We start from the raw sequence: 10,346 nt of genomic DNA, 5'->3' as shown, positions 1-10,346 counted from the left end.
TAGGGAAGTTGTCCTCTCTGCTCTTGAGTTTCAGCAACTGCTGTGGCAACAGTTACTTTTCCTCACAGCTCTATCATTGCCTAGAGAGGTACCTGTTAAACTGCTGAGAATATTTCTGGTGCTCAAATAGGTCCTTGCAATTTAGCAAAAAACCCTCTCCTGGGCTGCATATGAAGCAGGTCATTAGTCTATGTGCCTGAATGTGAAATGTGCCATGAATCTGTCACTTCAGCTGATCCCAGTTGACAGTAAGTGTTGGACAGGCTTAAAGTGAAAGCAAGTTTTAGCCTCATAAGGCAAAGGGTTAAAACCTTGGTTACAAAATGGGAAATTGTTGCAGAAAGGAAAAATAAAGAAATGCAGAAGAGGCAACAGTTAATACTCATCAGGCACCGGACAGCTGAAACTTGTTTAAGAATAAATCTCCTCAAGAACAAAATAGTCTTGAAAAGCTGCTGCTTAGACCCCTGTTAACCTTTTCTCTCAATAAGTGAATTGAATTGCAGTTATAAAGCTGGCAGAACTCATACCAGAGGTCCCCTCCAATCCCTAACATTCTGTGATTCTGTGTGATTTTTGGCTTTGCTCAACACTTCATCTTAGAGTTTCCTGGCATTTACAAGGCACTACCTATGATGCATTGACACATGTGATTAGGTTCAAGGGTCATTTGCACTGCAGCAACAAAGCAAATTTTTCCTCAGTGGAATGAATCTCTAAAGTTTTCTATTGCTTCTTAAATCTTGCCCAAAATCCAGTTACTCGAACTTTGCCCAGCTGTTTCTCACTGTATGTCCCGCAGTAAGTGGGACACTTGGAGGCAGAACCTGGGAATGCATGCTCCAGAGGTTAAGGGCAGGCCTGTATCACCATGCTGTGATGGGATAGGGGTGTGGGCTCGTTGATTTTCCATACCCCAAAATATCTCGGGAAGGAGCTTTGATGGTTTTTCTTTTTTGAAGTTTAGGGAGCTGATTTAAAAGGAAAAATCTGGATTTCTCCCTCTTTCAGCCAGGCAGATACTTGGTGTCAGCAGGGGCTGCTCTGCGGGATCACTGTGACCTGCCAGAGGAGAGGAAATTCTAAGCAATACAAATAATCCTGTTTTCAGTGCAGTTTCCTCATTCATGACTCTTTTTTTTTTTTAATGGATATTGAAAATTATCACAAGACTATTTCTGGCATGTTCTATGTCTATAGTCATTAGTCAGGATAGGGGAGATGCAAGGAGAAATGTAAAGGGCATTCAGCACTCCAGACTTCACATGGGTAAACAGAGGGGGTTTTAGAAATATATTTGTAATATAAGTAATTCCTTTTTAAAAATAGGCTAGAATATTTGATTCTACTGTAGCAAAGGTCTGGTTTACATACTGTTGGTGGTATATCTGTGTAAAATAGCTAAAACTGATGTGTTCTTGCAGGCTTCCAAGGTGCCTTATGGGGCAGCTCTGTACCTTGACTTTGTATGCCCAGTAGAGTGGGGTCTTTGCATTCTTCACTCGTTTCAGTAGGAGGTCTTGTGCTTTTTCCATATCAGGAAGGCCTGTCTGTTAGGTTCCCTCCAGTCTCTAGTGAAACAGCTCAGGGGAAAAGATAGCAGGATATTCTGGGCCCCTCTCATGTGGAATCTCTGTTGTAACAAACTTGCATGTCACTGTTCAAAAATATGACCAGTTTGATGACTGCCAACTAGATTGTACTACTGAGGTAACAAGCAGTATTTGGCAATCACAAAAGACTTATCAGAGGTGAAACTGAGCAGTGTTCTCTGCTTGTGTAACAGTTTTTCATCTCAGTTTTGGTAGTTAATTTAGTGGGTGTTTGTAGGTGGAAGTCTGCCTTGTGCCATATCTATTGTGCAACAGATGTCTTCCTCTGAGATATCCTCCATGATGCTTTCTTTTTTCCAGATTGTCCTCAGCCACCACAGCCTGAGAATGGAGGCTATAAATGCCATCCTAGCCCCTGCAACAACCCTCTGACTTCGGGCAGTGTCATAGAGTATCTGTGCGTCGAAGGCTACATGCTGAAAGGAGATTATAAATATCTGACCTGCAAGAATGGAGAGTGGAACCCAGCCATGGAAGTCAGCTGCAGGCTCAGCCCAGGTGAGTGCTCCTTGACTCCCCTGGGACAGTCAGAATTGCCCTTGGATTGGCTTTTCAGATTATCCTTAAACACTAAGTCAGTGTGATGCTAAGGAATTCCATACAGCTGCTTCTCGTTGTTCCAGCAGTTTCATAAATGCAGCTCACGGTCACAGCTCTTTATTAAAAACATCTCTTCCATAACAGCCCACCAGATGCAAGCTCACAGTCTCTCATGCAAGGAGACAACCCATAGAAAGCAGTATAAAGGAGGCAACTTGTTACTTAGGAGAAGCCTCTTATTTTGACAGCTCTCCTCCCAGAAATGGGGGAGGCCCTAACTAAAGCATTTTCCATGCTGTCTGTTTCTGCTCCGTATGGGTTTGACAGTACACCTCCCTCAGTGTTTTACCCGTCTGTCCAGAAGTGCACATGTGTGTCTGTGTAGAGCTGATCTTTGCAAACAGGTTAACTAACTGTTGGCTTCCTGTGGCAAAGAGCTCAATGGTGCTGCTTTTCACTGTACTGGCAGGAAAGGACATTGCTGACAAATGATTTCCACTTCTCTCCACTTTTGTTATGTGGGTCTCTCCCAGCTGAACAGGAATTCCTCCATCAAAGCAGGAAAGTAAAGAAGTTCACAGGAAAATGTTCGTCCTACAGCTCTTAGTTTGTCTATGACTCTTCTAGTTTTAAAAGCATACATACTGGATAAAGGGAGAACTCCCTTCCCTCTTCAAGTTTGACTTGTTGGTAGAGTCTTACTGCTCAGTCATCCTGAGTCAGCAAGATGTACACTCTGTGATACAAGTCTCGTAATCCATAAAGCAAATGTGTTAGCTTAATTGGAATGAAACAGAGAAGCACCTTCTTCAAGCTCTTTATGGAACTCACTGCATGCCTGTGATCTCTGGAACATCCTGGCCTGTTCCATAGTGTCTCAGTGTCTCTGTCACAGCCACTCCAACAGCCTATGATGTATAAGGAAGCGAACTGTTAGTTTACCTGGCAGCAACAAGGTCCTGAAGAGGCTTTTCAAATTCAGCATAAGCTTCCTTTCCACAATGGTCCCCTTTTCTGTTGCTGCGCCCAGGCTGGAGAATAAAGCTGTGCTATTTTAGATAGTGTTCCCTGGGTGGCGTTCCTGCATGGTAGCACTTGGTCTATGTCAGGGCTGAAGGGATTGTGTTGTGATGAGCAGCAATCCCTCAGATTTTTTCAGTGTCCTTGAAGGATCAGTAGCCTTATCAAAAATATGGAGCCTCAAAAATCTGACCCACGGTTTGAAATAACTGGTCAGGGTCAGAGACAGTTGAGGTTTAACTAGCAGATCTCTTTCACAAAAGGAAGAGGAGGTGGGAGACTGTGGAGAGAAAGACCTTAAAATTATTGGTAATGGATAAGGTCCCACCTGCTCCATATTGAGTAAATGAAATCTGTAGTAGTTATCAGATGTTTTGTGTAGCTCTGAGTCTGTCAGCCCCCTAACATTTTGACAGTTTATTGTATGAGTTAGTGAGCATCTTGTTGGAATATGAGATGGCAAATGTGCTGGAGTGAGCAGTTTTGCAGCATCATGTACTGATGCTGAAAATGGAGCACCTCTACCTGCTTACCCTCTTCCCTGTCAGCATGCTCGATGCCCTGAGTAATGCTGAAAATGGAAATCCTTACTCAACCCAATTTGCCATAGGGAAAAACGTACCAGGCATTGGTTTTCCCTGGGGAGAGGTCAAGCTACTTCTGAAAAATTTAAAGAAAACAAGTTCAAAGCAACTAAACCCAAGGGTTTGACTCCAAGAGAAGATGTGGAAAATGCAAACTAGTTTTCCAGCTTACATGCCTGTTTTGGGTGTAGATTTCGGGCTGTAGGCTTAAAAACAGTGGTCTTCCATTTTTTTTCTTCTATTTGCATGCTCTTTTTCCCATCAGCCCTACCTGCAAGTGTGGCCTGCATCCCCCTGCAGTTTGAGACCTGTGCTGCTGAAGAATGTGTTAAATGTAGCAAAAAGGAATTGAGGAATTGCATACATTGGAACGTCCTGAATATGAAATGCACGATAGTATTTGCCAATGGGGAAGTGAGGTTTTCCAGATCTCTACCAAAGACACAAATTAGGGACAGAGGCAACGTATATACAGACAGTTATTTGCTCTAGGGAGGCAAGAGGACTAGTGTAGCCTTCTAGGCATGATATGCAGAGCTCAGCAATACCAGCTCTAGGCCATTCTCTCTCCACTCCCAATTTATTCCTGTCTTGCAAGGGACCTTTAAAAGCCAAATTGGTTCCTGTACAGTCACGCAGTACAGCTGAGGAAGGGTAGGAAGGAGTAACATGAACAGGACATGTTATCTAACACTGAAAACTCTGCATTCTGAAGCAACATCTGCCTTCCCTCTCTGTTCCCTGCCATATGTTTGTGTGAGAGAGAAATGGAATAGTTGCTGTCTTAAATATACCCAGGTAACTTCCACCCCTTCCTTTGTGAGACTGTTCCATTAGCCAAGAAAACCTATTACTTGGAACTTCTCCTATTGTTTGGCCTCAAATAATCCTGCTTACTGTGCTAGACAATTATTGGCCTTGCTGGTGACATCAGGACATTTTTTAGCTTTTGCTCTAGACAGATCTATATATATAACGTGACCCTATCAGTTCCTATGGACTGCTTGCACTGCTTTTGTGTTTGCCTTGTGTTTTCCCAAAGGACCCTTGTATGTGCATGTTTTGTTTTAGGTTCCCTTTACAGCTGACAGAGGGCTGTCAGCTTGAGCTCTGAACTGTCCTCTATAAGAGATAGCTGATGTGGCTTGACTGTGTTGGAAATGTGGGCTCCTCACATGTGCACCCAAGTATAACTCCTGAGAGCAGACAACATGGATGTTTTTCCTTCCCCATAGCAGTGATTTAAGGGAGTGGATTATTTTACCTTGTGTTCCTCTTGATTTTGTAGAAAAGGACTCTCCTCCAACAATTGGAGTACCCACACTGTCCATAGTAGCCTCCACAGCAAGCTCTGTCGCCCTGATTCTGCTCTTAGTTGTGCTGTTTGTTTTGCTGCAGCCAAAGCTGAAGTCATTCCATCATAGCAGGTAAGCGTAGCTGGGCTTTGGAGGGGCTCAGAGGCATCCTGGTTTTTTGCAGCAGAAACCCTTTAAGGTACTTGGTTTAGGCCTTCCTTTTGGAGCAACTTATCACCTTGGTTCTCTGCTCCTGGCATCTCTGCCTCATAGTCCAGCATTAGTCTGAAACAGTGGTCTGTAATACCCAGCTACAGTCCCCGTTCTAACGTACCATCTGTTGAATGGTTTCCTTGCCCTTTTTCCTTGGCCTTGAATGTTAAAAGTTATGATCCTTGCTAGTCTGGCTATAAATCAATCTCCTGCCTCTTCCAGCCTTGGATAGCTGCCACAGTATGCGTGTGGGTGTATATCTGTATCTCCCCCAGTCTGTTTGTGAGATCCTATGGATGCAAATTCAAGCAGTACTGCTGATTAGATGTACATGCAAATCTGCCATCATTTCCTGCTGTGCGAGGAAGCTTCCTGGCCTGGGTTTGTGGATGAGAGGAGAGACCCAACCATAACACTGTTGCTAACTGAGGTCAACAGTCTCTGTGGACTCTCTTCCAGACCAGCTACTAGTACTCCCTAAATAAGAGCAGAGACATAACTGTCCAGCAGTGGGGAGGTTGAGAGGTGGGGCCCTGGAGTTTCCCCTTTTCTGAAGAAGTCCAAACCACTGGAAAAGAAAAATTCAGTCTTGGGACTCTGACTCAGCAGCCTAGGTGATTCGCACTGTGCCAATTTAAGGGCTGTCTGACCCACCCTGACAGAGGTTATCTTGACAACAACAGAGGTGGCAGAACAAGCAGTGCTGGGTGTTGCAGAATATAGAAGTGTAAGAAGCTGAAATAAGTGGTGGTCAGAGCTCTTTCTTGTCTGCCATCTGCAATAGCAGAGGACTCTGAGTTGTGGTTTTTATCAGATTTAGCTATGGATGCAGGTGAGGTGGGAAGCATTGTAACCTTTTCAGTTCTTGCTGCTAAATCTATCAGGCATTGTGAATTACAGCCCCTGCTCTTGTTTATGGCAGTTCACAGTAGGGCTGCAAGGCTATGCTTGCTTGACCTTGTTAAACCACCATTCATGTTTCTGTCTGTTCTCCCCTAAATAATGGTGAGCATTAGAGTTCTGCTGTGGGAGATTACTGGAGTTCTCGGTAACATATATATAAAATTATAAATGTTCAACTTGTTTGGTTTTGGTTTTGTTTTTTCCCCTCCCCCTTCTTTGTTTCTTTTTTGAGGCGAGACCAAGGTGTGTCTGGAGATCAGGTCTCTATCATGGTGGATGGTGTCCAAGTGGCCTTGCCATCCTACGAAGAAGCGGTGTATGGCAGCACAGGGAACTGCATTCCACCATCGGACTCCCGAGTGCAGATCGTGCTCTCCGAGGGAGCTGGGCAGAATGGAACCAGAGAGATGCAGCAGCAGGACCAAGGGGCTTGCAATAGCTTTGAAAGAGAAGATGAAGCTCCTGGACATTCTGGACTGTGTGAAGCCAGTGGCTCTCAGCGCGCTGAAACTGTTCTTGTGCATCAAGCTGCTACCTCTTCCTGGGTAGCTGGCATGGCTAGCAGTAGACCTGTACACAAAGAGATCCAGGATTCAGAAAGCAGTGACATACAGAGCCTTTTATCACTCACTTCCTCTGAGGAATACACAGATGGTACGTGACTTAGGCAAAGAGCACTGAAGGAGACCCTTATAAGAGTAGGTTCTGCAGTTGACTTTCTAGGATGAAAATGGCAAAGAATGCTCGTATGTATGTCAGGCACCAGAGGACTTTTGAAAAGAGGTGTCCCAGTCTCCACAGCATGTTTCACAACTTAAATGTGCAAGCAGTATTAAACATTGTCTTCTGAAGTATGTGACATGCTCAGACATGGGAGCCTACAGCAGTCTGGAAAGACTGTTGGGGTTCTGCTGCTCATTCTTGTTGTCTTAGCAAAGGACTTGCCAGCCTCCAGCATCATAGTGCAAATGCAGTAAAATAGCTGTGTTTGTGGAAAACAAGTTGGTGGGAGTGGGAGGATATGCTTGGGATACAAAACCTTTGTGGTGTCTGGGCTTCTTAATTTTTAGACTGTTTCAGTAAGCAGCTTACTGCCACAGTGCATACAGTGCTGCCTTGGCATGGGAGAAGATCTAAAAGGGATGTGCTTGAACTTTACTGTGCAGAGGAGCAAGTCTGTTAAACAGCCAGTGCATCTTGCATTCTTCACATCTATTCTGCCCTGAAGGAGTGGCTTTACAAGGAGCTGATGTGAAGCTGCAGCTTAAGGTTGCTTCTGCAGAGACTGCTTTGTTTTACACAAGAAGTGTAACTAGCTTGCAGATAGCTCAGGGCAGAACTTCTGCTTTCTATGGTGTCAAGCCCTAGAGCCACAGTAATACCACGCAGAACCCTTGCAGTAAAAACAGTTAAAGGGGTGGAAATGGCAATATGTCCTGAGATGGGCATTAAACCTGACGTGCGTAAACAGCAGAAATCCAAAAGTGAATCTTTAAAAAAAAATATCTGCAGTGTAGAAATTAGAGGATGTTGCCTCTGCACTGTGTCATTTTTATCACTGCCTGGAAACATGTATTGCCTCTAAGGCTTGTTGTACAGTGGCAGATTGCCCCTTGCAGCAGGAGACCATAAAGCTTGTGTTTGTGGCTCAAAGATGAGGAAGCTGCAGCTACTGGAGGAAGTTGCATTTATTCAAGTTAAAGGGCAAGTATGATCTTTGTATTTCCAGCTATCCCTGTCACAGTAAGAAGCATATCTTGGACGTTTTTAGAAACTAAAAAATTGATGAGGTCATGGGAAAGAAGGAAACTGTCATTCTTAAGGGAAGTTATTACCTTCCTCTAAACAGCATTGGTGAGGCTTTACTGAGAATAGCTTATCTTGTTGTGGGACCTCCAGTTCAAGAGATGTGGAGAAACTGGAAAGGCTCTGTTGGAGGCCTGCCAAGATAGCCAGGAGCTTGTGGGAAGTGACTGAGGAAGCTGGGCTTCTTTAATCTGTTGAAGAAGCAGCTGAGGGCCAAGCCAACAATTGACTACAATTACTTTACAGGGGGTTGAAAACACTGTGGAGCCAAACTCTTCTCACAGCCAGATATAGCATGGGGCAGTGCCACAAGCTGTAACTTGGCAGATTCAGGTTGGGCATTAGGAAAGTATTTTGTGCTAGAAGGATAATGCAGGACCAGATGGGCACTCAGAGAGGTGATGGATTCTCTGTCCTTGGAGACTTTCAAGGCTGAAGCTGGCAATGGTCCTGCTCGTAGGGACAGGTTGGAGCAGTCCTCCAGACGTCCCTTCTACTGTGTTGTGATGACAGGAAGACCACTGCATTATCTCATTATGGAAGTGAGAGCCTGTCTTGCTTTCACCAGTAGTTTTTTCTGGTGTGCATTGAACTGCAAAAGTTTTACTTACTTTATCTTTTTTTCTCTCCCCACCATTCAGATATTCCCTTACTGAAGGAAGCATGAGGCCTGCTGTGTTTGTCTAGCCTTCTCCCTCTTGGATTTCTTCCTCCTCCCCTCCCCCTGCCTTCAGGACAGAAGCACTCTGTGCAGCCTTCCCCATCCTCACGAGCTGTACCCTGGATACCTCCAAGCAGAGCCACCCTCAGCTGAAGATCCAAAGGATGTCGCCAGGTTGCCTCCTGGATACACCAGCGGAGTTGGTGCAGCGCTGGCTTCCCCATTCCATCTGCATCAGGGGCTCAAGGAACAGAGTAGATGTGAGCTCTCCTCCCTTCTTCCCCAGCCAGATGTTTGACAGCAGTCTCTGAAGAGCTGCTCTTTTCTTGTGCCTTTTTCTTCCTCACACTGGCTTGTTGCAGCTTATCAGCCTCTCTAGCCCTTCTGCTGCCCAGAGAGCAGGGGCTAAAACCGCTTGTTCTCTGGGTGCAGACACAGTTTGTATATGTGTATATATGTGATATAGGCTCTTTTACCAGCATTCTCTTTGTGACAGGGCAGGACAAAACTGGAACTGAAGCTGGGCTTGGGAGGGATCTCTTAGGGCAGCTTGTGATGTCTAGAAGTGCCTCAAATGAGATGGGCTGTGTTACAACTTATCTGTGCAATAACAGTTCATTGAGAATTGCTAAAGCGCTGAAGGCTGAAAAGTCCAACGTGTAGGAATGCCCTCTGCCCCTTTCTCAAAAACCATCTCTGCAGGAGTCCATTCCCAAAGGTCACTTTTATCTCCTCCTTCCTTCTCTACCTGTGCAGCCCACTTGGTTATGCTGTGTTTCTAGAAGCGGGGACTGTACTGCTAATAAAACAACCCTTTCAGCTTTGGTCTGGTGCCAGAGCAGCTCCTGATGGTAGCTCATAGAATAGCCTTGGAGAATAGCCAGTGGTTAGCAGGGTCCAGAAAGCTTGGAGGATGTAAAGCAGACTTTCAGTTAACCAACTGTGTTAACTATGAATTAGCCCTATTTACTGAGGCATCAGGACTGGAACCAAATTTGTGGCCCAGCAATTCTGAATCAACTGTGTGTCTGAAAGCTTTTTCAGTTAAGGTAGTTCACTAAAGCGTAGGTTCCTTTTGGTCAGATCTTCAGGCAGAGGTAACACTTTTCAGATGTAATCTGGAAGTGGTTCAGATGTTTGAAAACATACAGAGAAAAAAATGCCTGTAGGTTCCTTGTGGCTGGGTGTAAGCAGCGTTTATAAATTCTCTCCTAAATAGGACACAGTTGCCTGTTGCTTTGAGGGAAGGTTGGCTACATTGACAGCAGTGCGAGATGACACCATAGCTTATTCCTGAACCTATGTTTTGAAGATTGTTTCAATTTCTGGTAGCAGGGAAAGGAAAATCCAAAAATATGTGTACCACTGCCCCCCCCAGTTATCTGCAGCAGGTCAGAATATTCTGCTTAACAGGACACTCTTTTTGCCAGAAGCCACATTCACCTGGGATAGGTGAGCCAATCACAAAAGCATTGTGATGGTTTTAAGGTTCTTCACTAGGGAGGTCTGGACACTGTGTTTGGTTTCAGCAAGAAGAGCTGGCTTCTTGCATGTACCTTGTCATAACTGTCTTGAAGTAACTAGGGGAGTGTTTGCCCTGTGAGAAGCTGCTAAATTTTTATTTTGAGTTGAAGGAGCAAAATATCATGGCCTTACACATCATGTGGTAATGTACAGGTAAACAGAGATGCTATCTTTGCTGCTTTGCTTT

General features: G+C 44.7%; 1 protein-coding gene across 1 annotated transcript in view; it reads left to right on the top strand.

Moving 5' to 3' along the window:
• The window catches only part of SUSD6 (sushi domain containing 6), a 43,785-nt gene extending 34,709 nt beyond the window's left edge, over window positions 1-9,076 (top strand). Inside the window, exons 3-6 of the mRNA XM_010162204.1 lie at window positions 1,914-2,111; window positions 5,046-5,184; window positions 6,401-6,822; window positions 8,616-9,076. Of these exons, the coding sequence (XP_010160506.1) occupies window positions 1,914-2,111; window positions 5,046-5,184; window positions 6,401-6,822; window positions 8,616-8,641 (785 nt within the window). The 3' untranslated portion in view covers window positions 8,642-9,076. The remainder of the gene's footprint in view (window positions 1-1,913; window positions 2,112-5,045; window positions 5,185-6,400; window positions 6,823-8,615) is intronic.
• The last annotated feature ends 1,270 nt before the right edge of the window (window positions 9,077-10,346 follow it).

This window comes from Antrostomus carolinensis, unplaced genomic scaffold, assembly GCF_000700745.2.
Source record: "Antrostomus carolinensis isolate BGI_N321 unplaced genomic scaffold, ASM70074v2 scaffold12172, whole genome shotgun sequence".
Classification (NCBI taxonomy): domain Eukaryota; kingdom Metazoa; phylum Chordata; class Aves; order Caprimulgiformes; family Caprimulgidae; genus Antrostomus; species Antrostomus carolinensis.
Note: the sequence above shows the minus strand (reverse complement) of the source record. Positions and strands in the feature narration are given on the sequence as shown.